This window comes from Rosa chinensis, chromosome 4 (assembly GCF_002994745.2).
Source record: "Rosa chinensis cultivar Old Blush chromosome 4, RchiOBHm-V2, whole genome shotgun sequence".
Classification (NCBI taxonomy): domain Eukaryota; kingdom Viridiplantae; phylum Streptophyta; class Magnoliopsida; order Rosales; family Rosaceae; genus Rosa; species Rosa chinensis.
The window spans coordinates 47,494,417-47,508,519 of record NC_037091.1 but is presented as its reverse complement, the minus strand read 5'-3'; the positions used below and the strand labels follow the sequence as shown (position 1 = coordinate 47,508,519).

The following is a 14,103-nucleotide window of genomic DNA, read 5'->3' as shown; positions in this document are numbered from 1 at the left end:
TGTTAGAAGCATGTTCTTATATTTTTGCTGCCATCAATGCTTGTTTTTATGCAGACATCATTTGTATTGGGACCTGAATGCAAGAAGATGGTTTTAAAATCTGCTGGAACGAAATGGAGAGAATTTAAGTCAAGACTGACAACATTGTATGTGTTGCCATATTTGGATGCTCCTGAATCTTTACAATTTCCCCCAGATGACTATAGGTTTATAACGGTTGATGACTGGAATGTTTTTGTAAAGGAAAGGACAAGCGCACTACTACAAAAATTGAATCAGACGACGCCTCTCACACGACGCATCATAATTTTCTGTCGTCTGATTGATTTTTATTTTTTCAAACGTCGTTTTTATAAAATTCGTCGTCTGATATGAAATTTTGAACTAGTTCAGAAGACGTTTAACAACAAAACCGTTGTATGACCCTAAAAAAATTGAGCGGCAAGTTTCCCACCATGTTTGTGGTGCCAAACGCCATCCAAATCGATAGGAATTGGCCAAGATCGATATAGGTCGGGCATAAAACCCTAACACTTAAGCAAAAACAAAAACAAAAAACCGAAAGTTCCTCACTCTCTCTCGATATCTACCCAGGACCAAAACCCAAACTTCCTTCCTCTCGAGAGCGTCTCTCCAAAACCAGAACCTACGGCCAAACCCACACTCTTTCCCTCAACTTTCTAGGCTTTCAATTTTCAAATCCCCACCATCCTCGTCTGGATCCCTAAATTTCAAATCGTCAATTTTCAAATCCCCAAGATCTCGCTGAAGGTTTCGGTCTGGGCTCGGAGAAAAGAAGTGCAGTAATGCGTGAAGAGCCAACATAAACATGGAGGACATCCAAGAATTCTTCGAGCAGTCAAGCAAAGATGCTCTCTCCTTGGCAATCTCTCTCTGATCCATTACCACCTTCAGCGACTCGATTAGAAGCGCCTTTCCTCCATTTCAATCTCATGGATTCGACAGCTTCACCGCCTCCCTATCGTCATCACCATTCTCGTTTGGAGCCTCCGTCCCGAACCAAATCGGCCTTGCGACTTGCAAATATTCAGCTTCGCTCCTTGGGTCTCATTCAATCACCTTTATCTCCGTCTCGCAAATCTTCAGCTTTGCTCCCTCTGCACGAGCTACTGCTACTCTCGCCTTCGCCCAATCCAAGAAAGTCCAAGACCCATCTCGCCGACCGGTTTGAAATGCCCGATGAGTTTGGTCCCTTGTGTGCCCTCCCCAACTTCATCTACAAGTCAGTCCCGACCTCTTTCTTTCAATCTTTGTAGAAGTCTTCCTCGATTTCTTTGGTTTTTTATTTTTATTTTTATTTTTTTTATGATTTATGTTTGTGTTGATAGTGGATAATGATGATGGGGTCGTCTGGAGAGAATTGGGTAGCTATTAAATGATCTGATCATGTGGAGAGATGTAGCAAGTTCGACCCTTTAACGGTCACCGGAGAATGATGATGTCCGTTGCGTCGCCGAGAAAGTCCATAACAGAGAAAGTGTTTGAGAGGGTCGAAGGGGTTTCTTACCTGAGCAGTTATCTCAAGAACAACAACGGTCATAACCACCACCATCACAGAAAAGTTGAGAGTGACGACGATGCGGGGACTATGGAGCTTGTGCAGATTGGTGCTGAAAGGACCAAGAACGTTTTGATTCTGATAAGTGATACCGGCGGCTGACATAGAGCTTCCACGGAGGCCATCAGGGATGCGTTTCGGTTGGAGACGAATACAGGGTATGATTCTAAATTGGGTTTTGGATTACACATCTGGGTTTTTAATTTGCTTTTGTGTCTTTTCTGAGGTTTTGGAGAATGATGTGATGGTTTTGATTTCAAAGTTTTGAGCTTTTTGAGAGCTGAAATCTTGTAGCTGACTTTTTGTTCTGTGTTGAGCTAGCATTTGTCCTTTTCTTTTATGTGATTTTGGTGAATGATACAGTGGTTTTGATTCAAAGTTTTGAACTTTCTATGGAGAATAGCGCGCTTTAAAGCTTGATTCTTTGTTCTTGAAGTTTTTTGTTTTTTTTTTTCTTTTCCTGTTTCTGTGGTTTCCTTGTTTAATGAGTTGTTTATGTGATGCTTCAGGTATTTGTGAAGCATGTGCGGAAAGAGTACACAGGTTGGCCTTTAAATAATATGGAGAGGTCTTACAAGTTCATGGTGAAACATGTTCAGCTATGGAAGGTTGCACTTCACAGTACTTCTCCTAGATGGATCCACAGTGTCTATCTTGCTGCCATTGCAGCCTACTATGCCAAGTAAAATCTCTCACCTTCTTCCACTTTTCGCTTTCAATGTAACCTCAAACTCATAGATAATTCAGCAGTGATTGTTTATTGGATACTTCTGGTTTTGTTACAAATAGCCCATCAAAGTTGTAATCAATCAAAGTGTCACTTTACCACTTTGATTACTTATGCTTTAAGTTTCTATTTTTTTTCTTCCTTAAAATGATTCTTAATCATCCACTTGTTTCCTAATCAGTTGTGAGAGATTAAATATATTTCTGAACATATGGTTGTCGCTTTTGGAAAAGCAATGCATTATTGTTCTAGCTGGAGAAGCTGATTCCGGTTGACTTACATATTTTCAGTATAGTAGTGGGATTTGTTAAGCATACTAATGGTGCTGTATTGTGATTGAAGGGAGGTGAAGGCTGGTTTTGTTTTTATACTAACTAAACTTTTATTGGTTTTTTCACTTTTTTGCAGAGACCTTAGCTTTAACAAGCTATCAGGACAGATCCCAAATAGCTTTTGCAGTGAAGTTTACTTTAGAGTTATGCTAATGAGGAACAAAGCTGCAGTGTGATTTAATGATTATTGGAGATAATGCAGCTGCCAACACCTACCCATACATTGAGGTAATTGTCTTTGACCTTGTCTCTTTTATTTATGGCGTTATGATTGTGTATGTTCTGTTATGTAATACAAGTTTGCCTATTGTGTGATGATTTGGTTCTTAAAGATAGAAGGCATGATGAGCCTGGGGTTTTGTATCAAGGTTGCTTGTTTGTGATGCTTACCAGATGGTTAACAAAATTTCATTTGCTTTGCTGCAATTTGTAATAGTCAAAACCTGGAAAATTTAAACAAGTCAATTGAAAATTGTAACCGTCATGTTCCGAGGCAGTTCAGAATTTCAGTGGCATAGCATCTCAGTGATCTCATAACAAAATGGTATCCCGATTCCTACTTGTTGATCACATAATTTTTACACGATTTTGTTTAGCATAATACAATATGTTGTTGCTGAGTATATGGGACTTGAGAATGAAAGAAAATGGCGGCTGTGTACGATGAATACGTGGTACCCTTGGTGATATCTTATTTGCTGTTTGCAGTTCCATTGCCAAAATAATCGTTGTGTTCTTCCCATTTTGTTGTTGCTTTTCTTCCAATTAGTGCTCGTGTAATGTAAAACTATCATGGAATATACTATTAGTCTTTGTTCCTCAATGAAATCATTCTGTACTTGTTAACAGGTCAAGAATCCTACAGCTCACATTGAACACGAAGCCAGTACCTCCAAAATTGGTGAAGACCAGCAATTTTACTTTCAGCAAAGGGGAATAGACTATGAGAAAGCCATGGCTGCCATGATATCTCGTTTTTGGCAGGCAGTATTCAATGAGCTTCCTGACGAGTTTGGGTCTTAGGTGAATCAACTGATTGGCTTGAAGCTTGAAGGAACAGAGGGGTAGATAATTGTAAGATGAGTTGAGGAAATCCAATCCTTTTGTCAACGAGTGTTAAATCCGAGTAGTTTGCAGGAGATAGATGGCTAGAATATGTTAGTAATGAGCAGGATCCAAGGATGCATGATGTGAATTATAACAATCTCTTTTATATAATGATCAGTTACTATTAATTTGGTCATTTTTTATTCCAGTTCCAGCACATATAATGCATTGAATCATTGTATTAGGACAACAATAACTACAAAAAAAAACTACACAATATTCACACTAGCCACAAAATAAAAACTGTCGTCTGAGTTAAAAACAGATCACGGATGCTTTGTAAAGAGCGTTGTGTGAGTAAAACTCACACAACGGGTATAAAATAAAGTGACCTCTGAATTGCCTTCACACGACAGTTTCTAAAGTCGCCCGTCGTCTGAAGAATAGTCACGCAACAGCTAATGCTGTCGACAGGCTGCCGACATGCTGCGCGCCATGCTGCCGAGCCCTTCACACGACGGTTCCCTACAATCGATCTTCATCAGATGGCGCCTCGATAGACGACGCTTTGCCTCTATATCAGACGACGGTTTTTAGCCGTCGTCTGATTCAATTTTTGTAGTAGTGCGCGAGTCATTTTTGGTACGTTTCTTGATCAAATGTTTAACTACATTTCAGAAAGACATAAGAATAAGATGTGTGCTTATTTATGTAAATGAAATGCAGAAAAAGCATGAGGAACAAAAGGCAAGGCGCCGTAAAAATGTGTATGATCACCATATGTCGCGTAAGGGATACGCGGGATTGAGAGAAGAGCTGGTTAGTACAAATGTCAGATATTTTTAGCTGTAAGGCTACATCATATATCATTTTAATGTAAATCTGATGGAGCTTTTTTGAGATATAGTCTAAAATCGAGCCGGAGAAGGAAATCGATAGAGCAACACTTTGGGTCAAAGCACGCCAAACCAAACAAGGAACTTTTAAACATGATGTGATTAAAGAAACTGCTGAAAAAATTGTATGTATCTCGTTTCATTTTGCTATTCTAGTTTGCTGTCATTATTGCATTTCTGATATTTAACCTGAAACCTATATTGCATATGGTAGGAGACACTGAAACGCAAGGAACGTGACGGTGAGCTAACCGTAAATGGAAGTAACGATGTGCTGACATTAGCTTTGGGGACTCCGGAGCACACGGGAAGAGTTAGAGGCATAGGGGGTTATGTGTGTAACCCAAATGGATACTTCAACCTTCCAAAACGCAGAAAGGAGAGCGTTAATGAGTCAATGAGACAAAGTGTGAGGAAGATACTTGAAGAAGAGAAACAGAAATTGGAGGATGAGTTGAGGGAGAAGATATATGCTGAAGAGAGGGAAGAGATAGCGGCCGAGGAGAGGGAAAAGATAGCGGCCGAGGAGAGGGAAAAGATAGGGGCTGAAGAGAGGGAAAAGATAGCAGCTGAAGAAAGGGAAAAGATAATGGCAACTGAAAGGGCAATCTTACTTTCTAGGATTGAACAATTGGAAGCAAGAGTTGATGTAAGGAGCCATGAGGCAGTTACCACTGTTGGAGTAGGAAAAGTTGTGGGCAATGACCACACATCTGGCCAAGCAAGTTGTTCACATGCAAAAGATTCATGTCTTAAGGCTCCTGACAAACAAGACAATGTTGTAGAAGATGGCGCAGTGAAAATGTTTTGGATGCGATGGAGAAAGAGTTGCTGCAAAATCAGAGGAAGAAGACTTCAAAGGTCAAGGAGTCGAACATTGATTTTGAAGCAGCAATTGAAGAAGTTACCCATGAAGATAATGCCGGGAAGAATCAATTGCATATTGATAGGGTGATAAATGATAAAGAGGAAATAGAATCGGTGGATTTGACCTTGCTTGATCAAAGAACAAAGGTATATTTAGCTGCATAATTATTTACATATTGTTCTAGTTAAGCATCTATGTGTGATTCAATTCTGGAATTCAATAATTTCTAGGCTGGGTTTTTATTATAGTTGATATGTTGAATTGGGTAGCTGCCCAAAATCTGTTGATTGACCACTCATGCTAAAAACAGATTGTTCTTATATTGTTGAACGAGTTTCTGCATATCAGTGTGCTCATCTTATTATGTGTATTATTATTTACTCAATTGTTGGTATATATAGGTAAATCCTACTGAGAAGAAATGCAAGTTAGCATTGGGTTCAACTGACCATATTGTTGCTCTTGCTACGGTTATCACAAGCGATGGTCCATTAGAAGTTTGTCATGGGACTCCATTGGGAGATGACAGATTACGTGTTTCTGTTTATGCTGCTTTGGAGGAAAAGGCTGTGATTCCATTTGTTGTGGAAGATGAGATAACAACAGTAAAGCAAGCGATGGGGAGCTGGGTAATGTGGCCAAAAAAACTGATCATATTTGATGAAAAGGTACATATATTTGTAAATGAACAGCGAGTTTTTATTTTGATATTGTGAGGATTTTCCTATTGGTAACTATCTTGTTTGTTCATTTAGAAAAAAACAAGTGGTAAAGCAAGTAGGAAGCAGAAAAGGAATCATTTTGCGGAAGATGTAGAAGAAGAGTTTGACTTGCAGTCACTCGAATCAAGCTTGCCAGCCGCATTGCAGAAGTTATATGAGTGGGGAAAAGAAGGATTCAAAGATCGGAAAGCTGTTTGCTTTTATAAAGAAGAGCCCGTATTCGGTATTAATGCTAAGAGCTATCTACTTGGCTTGGATGTTAAAAGGCTTGCAAACATGGCGGAAGTAACAGGAACCATCATAGTGCTGTACATGAGGTAAATTTATTACGGTAACATGAAGTTTAGAACCTTTTTTGGTTATTCGTTAGTATGTGATATATGTATGTTCCCTGTGCTTTAGGTACTTATATGATATGCTAAAAAAGTCCAAAATGGTAGACATGGTTGGTTTCGTTGACCCAGCCTTGACTGGTGAGATAGGGTGTGGGAGTGCAACAACGAGGTCCCGAAGTATAAAAGATCGCCTCATAAGTGCTTCTCCAAACCAGATTTTCTTAGTGCCTTACAATGCATCGTATGTATATGCTTAAACCAAAGCTTTATTATTCATATATTTGCCGCTTTTACATGCACATGGTTATTTTCCTAAAATGATTTTAATGAACTGTAGTGCTCATTGGGTATTAACTGTGATCGATCCGGACAATGACACTGTCTATTTCATGGATCCATTAAAAAGACGCCTTGGAGGTAACGGAGAATGGAAAGATATTGTTGACACGTAAGTTGCTCAAAACTTACTTGTTCACTGGAAGTTTGTTCAACTATGCTGGTCCTTTCTATTGTTGGTCACCTTATACATTAATTGTTGGTCTTTTCTAATGTTGATCTGCTTATATATAGTGCCATATCAATGTTTAGAGCGGACCGCAACAAGAAAGGACGAGGTTTTCCTCAATGGAAGAACATGGCAGTATGTGTTTGATATATTCATTTACTTTTGAATAATACTTCAGTCAATAATGAGTAATATATGTATATGTTGTTAATTGATGGTGCACGTTGTGTATTTTTGAAGGGTATTCCATCACAGCCAAATGACAAACAGTGTGGCTATTTTGTGATGAGATATATGAGGGACATCATACATGATACAAACTTGGGTTTTGCAGAAAAGGTAACTGAAGCTTTTCATTTTGAAATAACAAAGTCTAAAGGTTGCTGTTAGTTTTCAAAGGAGTTCATACTATAGTTTCAGTTTATCAAATGGCATGGCATGAGTTTAATTTGTGATTTTTAAACTATTACAGTGGGGTAGGAGAGCTAACCATGTTTATAGTCAAGTGGAAATTGATGAAGTCCGTAATGAGCTCGCAAGTTATGTGTTGAAGAACATCCTGAAGTTGTAAAGTCTGCAGTTGCTCATGGCCTACGCCCTCTAATGTGAAATAGGCAAGAAATGTGTTTTTGTGGTCTGAAGTGATGATTTAAAGTACATTTCTTCACTTATTTTGCCATTGGAGTAGCATATATAGATGTGCTCCTTATTTTGCTATTGGAGTAGCATATACAGATGTGCTCCTTATTTTGCTATTGGAGTAGCATCTACCGATACGCTCCTTATTTTGCATTGTGTAATCCATTTAGGTACAATCATGTGGGTTATAACAATATTAGATTGATCTATATATACATTAATCTAATTACTGTTCATTTGGTAATTACTGATTTTGGGACTGTCGTGTGAAAGCCTACATCTAGCTAATTTTCTATTATCTGAGTTCAAAACAGACAATGGATGCTTACAAGCAAAAAGAGTGGTGTGAGTAAAAGTCCGACAACGCGCACAAAAATAAACAACCGTCGTCTGAAAACAAAACAGACAATGGATGCTTACAAGCAAAAAGAGTGGTGTGAATGAAAGTCCCACAACGCGCACAAAAATAAACAACCGTCATCTGAATTCAAAACAGACAATGGATGCTTACAAGCAAAAAGAGTGGTGTGAATGAAAGTCCCACAACGCGCACAAAAATAAACAACCGTCGTCTGAATTCAAAACAGATAACAGCTGCCTTGTAAAGAGCGTTGTGTGACTTAAACTCACACAACGGCCACAAAATAAAGTGACGTGTAATTTGCAATCACACAACAGCTGCTAAGGGTACCCGTTGTCTGAATAATAGTCACACAACAGCTAATGCTGTCGACAGGCTGCCCACATGCTGTCGACATGCTGCCGGCATGCTGCCGAGCCCTTCACACGACGGTTCCCTACAATCGATCTTCATCAGACGGCGCCTCGATAGACGACGCTTTACCGCCATATCAGACGACGGTTTTTAGCCGTCGTCTGATTCAATTTTTGTAGTAGTGGAAGTTCGAGTTTTTGGTCACTTTTCTGTCGCAGATCCACATCTCGACCGTTCAGTTTTTAGGCACTAGTGTATAGATCATCTCTACAAATTTTCAGCCAAAATGATTATCGTTAAGGCATTGATAACTGCCTTAAAGCTAGTACGGTTCAGGTTGACAGATTCAGTCCGTTCATTAGTTTAAGCGAGTTAGATACCTTAAGATCATCAATTTGGTTGAAAATTTACAGAGATGATCTATACACTAATACCTAAAAACTGAACGGTCAAGATGTGGATATGCGACCGAAAAGTGACCAAAAACTCGAACTTCACAAGTTAATTTCAAAGCGGAGCTCCGCTCTAGATAGGATCTGTATATATATATATATATATATATATATATATATATATATATATATATATATATATATATATATGGGAAAAAAATACAAACAGTACCCAAAGTATGGGCCACTAATAACTTTCGTACCTTAACTTCAAAAACTATCATTTTGATACATGGACTTTTCACCCCGACTCAAGATTCATACCTGGAATCCACTTTGCCGTTAACGGTGTTAAATTTACAAGGGTAAATCTGTCATTTCACTATTCATCTCTCTTACCATGGTAATGTTCAATTTTTTATTTTATTTTTTTCCTGAGGAGAGGAAAATAATTTTTTAAAAAATGAACAGTACCATGGAAAGAGAGATGAACAGTGAAATGACAGATTTACCCTTATAAATTTAACACCGTTAACGGCAAAGTGGACGGCATGTATGAATGTTAGGTCGTGTTAGATAATCTGGGTACCATTGTGATAGTTTTTGAAGTTGAGGTACGAAAGTTATTAGTGGCCCGTAATTCAGGTACTGTTTGTAAGTTTTTCCCTATATATATATATATATATATATATATATATATATACACATATATGAAAACAGTCCTAAGAAGATTTGTTTTCCTCACTAACTATAACACAGCCCCCAATGCATATTACACTGCTTATCCCATGTGCTCAAAGCTACTGCAGTCTGGGAATGATCAATAAAGTAAAAGAAAGCAAATCACTAGTTTATCTCAGATAAGAGCATCAAAAAATTTACTAAAGATAACCTTCCGAATGACCCTGGAGCAGAAACAACTAAAGTGCCTTTTTCCGAAAGTTGAACATCATTCCTGGAAATAAAACAAGCAAAAATCACAAGTGACTACATAATCAAATGTGTCCTCAGTTAGAAATCAGAATAAACTCCATGCACTCAAGCAACATTTAAAAAAAAAAAAAAAGAGCCAATTAAATTTCAAAACTCCTTCAGACAAATCTCAAATATGATCAAAGATATAGTTGCACCAATGTATAGTGTTTGAGCCCAAAAGTAATTTTGGCAAGATCCTTTAGTGGATTTAGCATAGCGGGCCGATACCTGCGGCCCAAAAATAAGCCTACTTGGGTTTGGGTTACAGCTTCGCCCATTCCGTAATCCATAAGGAAAACGAAACCTTATTGGAGTCAAGTAGCAGAGATTGAATAGGGAACTTCAATCAATAATCCTTCTGCAGCAAGGAACAGTCGAAGACCTAGGTATAAATACTAGGATTCGAGGACATAACAGGGACCTCTCTCAAATCAACTAATCTCAGCGATTACAAAGCCTCCCCGGAACAAACCTTCAACCTCGTTGAAACCCGGCGACCGTGCTTCCAGTCCTAGTCTCCTCGCGAGCCGACTGTTAGTACTACTGCCACCGATACAACCACCGAAGCAAGGGTAACGCCCTCGCAACCCAGCGAAGCTAAAGTCACGCTTTAGCAAAACCCGTGCTTTCTCACAACTTCCCAGTGATTGCTCTGCTTAGTCTACAATACTAAGTATCGATACGATGAACGCAAAGAGATCACACCCAAAGTCCTTATCCGTAAGGCAGAAGTCCTTTCCAGAAAGGCTAGAGAAGAACCCTGTGACGAGGTTGGTGCTCTCCTCGTCCACAGCGCTTGAAGAAGAAGTCAGGTCAAGGGACTACCCCAACGACTGCACCCCGCGGTGCTGGCACGCCTGCGCAATCACACGCTCAAAAGAGACAGTTTGCACCCCTACAGGATTTTCGCGTCAAACATTTTCACGGCAGTGTTGAATTGCTTAGCCAAGCGATCGACTAACGACTCCTCCGTAAGTCCCTTTACCTCACACTGCTCACGCTCTTGTACCACAGGTGTCTGCTAGGGTGCGTCTGGCTTTGGTTCTCCTCCTACGCTGACCTTGGGGAAAGGGACCACTACACTCTGGACCCTTTTTGGCCTCCACTGTAAAGTCTCGGCAGTCATTTCCTTGCCCCCCAGTCTCTTGAAAACCGAGGGTTTAGCTTCTGGTTCTTTGAGAAATAACCTGCGCCTGACATGAGGTCGCCTTGTCAGCGAAGTTTCAGCTCGAGCTGGTGGAGGTACCCTTTCTTCAGTGATCCTGCAAAAAACACCGGGCTTATCTGCCCCTGTTGCTGGTTTCTGGAGGCTGCGGGGAGCCATTAATGGCTTGGCAGCGAGTGCCTCCATTTCATTCTGATACTGCTCAGGTGATTTGACCAATTGTGAAGGCTTGATCAGGCCCTGGTCAAGAGCCTCTAGCGCGCGCTTGGCTTCCCCAAACCTGCGCTGCAGCTTCCTTTTCCTAGAAGAGCTTATCTCCACTGCCTTCCCCCTTTCCCTGGTGTACCATTTCCCTTCCTTGATGGTATTGGTTGGAGCAGGTGGGAAGTAGGGCTTGGTCAGAATATTCTTGCACTCGGTCCTGGTCATCTCCTCCTGTTTCTGATCTCTCGCGGCTGCTCTCAGCTTCTTGAACAAGTTGGAATCCTTTGGGAATGGTGATGACTCTGTTTTCTCTCTTTCTCTTGGGCTGGAAGGCTGATAGTTCCGCGAGGGCGAAGCCCACTTGATCGGTAGTAGGGAACCAAAGTGAAATGTCTGCTCGACCTCCTCGTGCGACACCTGAATGCCGCACTCTTCCTTGCATCGCGAGCATAAGACCACGGGCGAGGCCTGATTTTTTGATTCAGCCTTGCCCCTTACGGGTGTCTCGCCTGCGGCAGACTTCTTCTTTTGCTCATTCAAGCCTAAGTCCAGAGTGGGTTTCCATTGCTGCTGTTTGGTCCAGTTTACATCGACCATGTTGATCCCAGTATCTGGAAAGGGATCCAAGTCTACTAGAGCTGCCGCCGTGACTGGAGCTTCTACCTGCAAACTACCATTGTTAAGCCATACCTGAATCTGGTCTTTGAGTTTCACGCAATCTGCAGTGTTATGATTCCACAAATTATGGAACTTGCAATACTTCTTCCCTTTCAGCTGTTCTGGTCGAGGAAAAGGTCCAAAATCAGTCTTCACCATCTTCGCAGCAATCATTTCATCGAGGATCTCATGGGCCTTGTTGGCATCATATGTATATGTTGCGAACTCAGGTTTGGGGAAGGACACTGATTTGAGCTTAACGGGCTCCTTGGAAATTTTGAGCTGCTTCAAGGATGGATTCTTTTTCCCGGTTAACTCGTACGCCGCTATATCATTCTCCTCTTCTTCTTCATCATCCTGGATCACCTCTTCAGTGCTATGATGGTAATAAGGGTCATAGGTCGCCGGCTGGTAGCTCAGGGTCGCTACGGTACGATGTTTCCCCGGCACATATGTCCCTCTAGAAGCATTTTTCCTTGCATCCGTCTCTCTAAGGAGATGCTCGAAGCTCCCTACCTCTGTGATGAGTTCTCCCATCGACTGAATCATGCTGCCATGCTGCTTTTTTCGTTGACGTGGTTCTAAACCTTTGACCGCCAACTTGACTAACTCTTTTTCGGGCAGGATGACGTTTAACTTGGCTTTCTAGATTTGAAAGCGTTGAAGGTAGGCCACCGCTGATTCTGTAGGCTGCTGGGCCATCTGGGTGAGAGAGGCCAGGTCTACTTCAGGCTCGGTAGTTCTGAAAGTTTCACGGAAGAGCTGTTCCATTGCAGGCCAATCTGCCACAGTTCCTGGCCGAAGCTTGGAGAACCATCTGAAGGCAGCGCCTGACAGAGAAGTGCCAAAGATCCTGCATTTGAGGATATCATCGTTCTGGTACTGGCCGCATTATACCCTGAACCTGGCCAGATGCGTCGCCGTGTCCTCAGTGTCTTCCCCTGAAAAAGTAGAAAATATGATATTCTTATAGCCCCGGGGAATGGGTGCGAGCATGATATGTGGCGGGAAAGGTCCCTCATAGATCCCATCTGGCTGGGCCCTAGGGTTAGCCAACCTGATCATCTCCTCTACTTCATCGCGCCTTACATATTCTGGACCCGGAGGAGGGGGTGGTACTGCCACAGTCTGGCGAGCAGCTTGCCCAGGTGTTGTCTGGCTCATCGTTGCCGGTCCCCCTTCGACGTGTACCATGCGGATAGTAGCCTGCTGCTGAAGATTCATCGCTGGCTTAATCTCTTCCTTCGACAAGGCTGTTATCTTGATCGGGGTACCGGTCTGGTCGAGCCCGTAATAACTCCCTGGCAGCTCTTGATATACCATTTCTGTTCCGTCGCTGTCGTATTGAACGAACGTGGCGGGCTCAGATGAAGTTCCTGCACCCTTCGAGGCCTGTTGCTTTGGTCTGGTGGCCTGTTCGCCTGACGAGGTAGGCTTTTCCTTGCTGCCACCGATAACCAACGCTTGCTCTTTACCCCTCAGTGGTGTGGCGGCAACTGTAGCTGAGGAAGAGGCGGTATTATTAGCCTTCTCGCGCTGATTTGGTGGCACGTACTTGCCTGAACCGGATGGCTGGCCAAGAGAGCCAAGGATAGCATTAGAATCCCCTAAAGCTTTATTCAACACTTCTCACGCTTGGTTCAATTCAGCTCTCTGCATGGCCACTTCAGTTGCCAGGTTAGCACCGTCCTTGCAAAGACCTGCCATGTCTGACGCGGTCTGTTTGGTTTGGTTGGCGATAGCCTCCAAGATCTCTTTTTGACACCAGTCCTGCTCACTAGCGACGCTCGCAGCATGTGCCTTTACTGCACTTTCTGACTGTGCGATCTGTTGCCTAGTCTCCTCAGCATGCCGGATAATTCGCTGATCTATTTCGCGTATGAGCTTATCCATTTTTGCGGTCTCTCTGGCGAAGTCAGCGTCCATCTTCTTGCGATGGTTTTCGATATTCTCCATGATGATTGCGAACCTGACCTCGGAGGTCGCTCCCTCTGGAATAGGCTTCGGAACGAAAGCCTCTCCGTCTCCACTTCCCACTGTGGTGGGGATAACAGGTTCGTTGACCTGATTGGTATTGACATTCTGGTCCTTAGTAATGGCCGGACGATCCTCCCCTTGTTCAGTTCACATGTTGGATGAACAGGTGGGGTAAGAAAATCGCTGAGTCACTTGTTCTTCAGAAAGACCACGACAGTCCGCGCGAGAGTGCGGTTTGTAACTGGAGGTCTTGTGTCTTGAGCAGTTAGCGTAAACCTTTTGGTAGGGGTTTTCGCTAGACTTCCCAATGGTTACGTTCACGAAAAGATGCTATTGCAAGGTCCCACTAGGCGTGCCAAAATGTTTGA

At 42.0% G+C, this 14,103-nt stretch overlaps 1 protein-coding gene and 1 long non-coding RNA gene across 2 annotated transcripts; both read left to right on the top strand.

The window, feature by feature from the left end:
• Positions 1-2,797: 2,797 nt before the first annotated feature.
• Positions 2,798-3,876, top strand: LOC112195976. Its single transcript, XR_002934865.2, has 2 exons — positions 2,798-2,866; positions 3,488-3,876. It is a non-coding gene; the product is annotated as an uncharacterized LOC112195976 (long non-coding RNA).
• A 529-nt stretch (positions 3,877-4,405) lies between these two features.
• Positions 4,406-7,708, top strand: LOC112199434. Its single transcript, XM_040518776.1, has 11 exons — positions 4,406-4,504; positions 4,593-4,706; positions 4,796-5,377; positions 5,425-5,595; positions 5,851-6,117; positions 6,205-6,488; positions 6,574-6,747; positions 6,844-6,954; positions 7,077-7,146; positions 7,252-7,350; positions 7,484-7,708. The coding sequence occupies exons 1-11, from the start codon at positions 4,406-4,408 to the stop codon at positions 7,580-7,582; spliced, it is 2,070 nt and encodes a 689-aa protein (XP_040374710.1). The 3' UTR covers positions 7,583-7,708.
• The last annotated feature ends 6,395 nt before the right edge of the window (positions 7,709-14,103 follow it).

Excerpts from the sequence above, each read along its gene's own strand:
- LOC112199434 (XM_040518776.1), top strand. The coding sequence starts at position 4,406 with ATGCAGAAAAAGCATGAGGAACAAAAGGCAAGGCGCCGTAAAAATGTG. Across the intron at positions 6,118-6,204 it reads TGATCATATTTGATGAAAAG|AAAAAAACAAGTGGTAAAGC; the intron begins GTACATATATTT and ends TTGTTCATTTAG. Across the intron at positions 7,351-7,483 it reads ACTTGGGTTTTGCAGAAAAG|TGGGGTAGGAGAGCTAACCA; the intron begins GTAACTGAAGCT and ends AAACTATTACAG.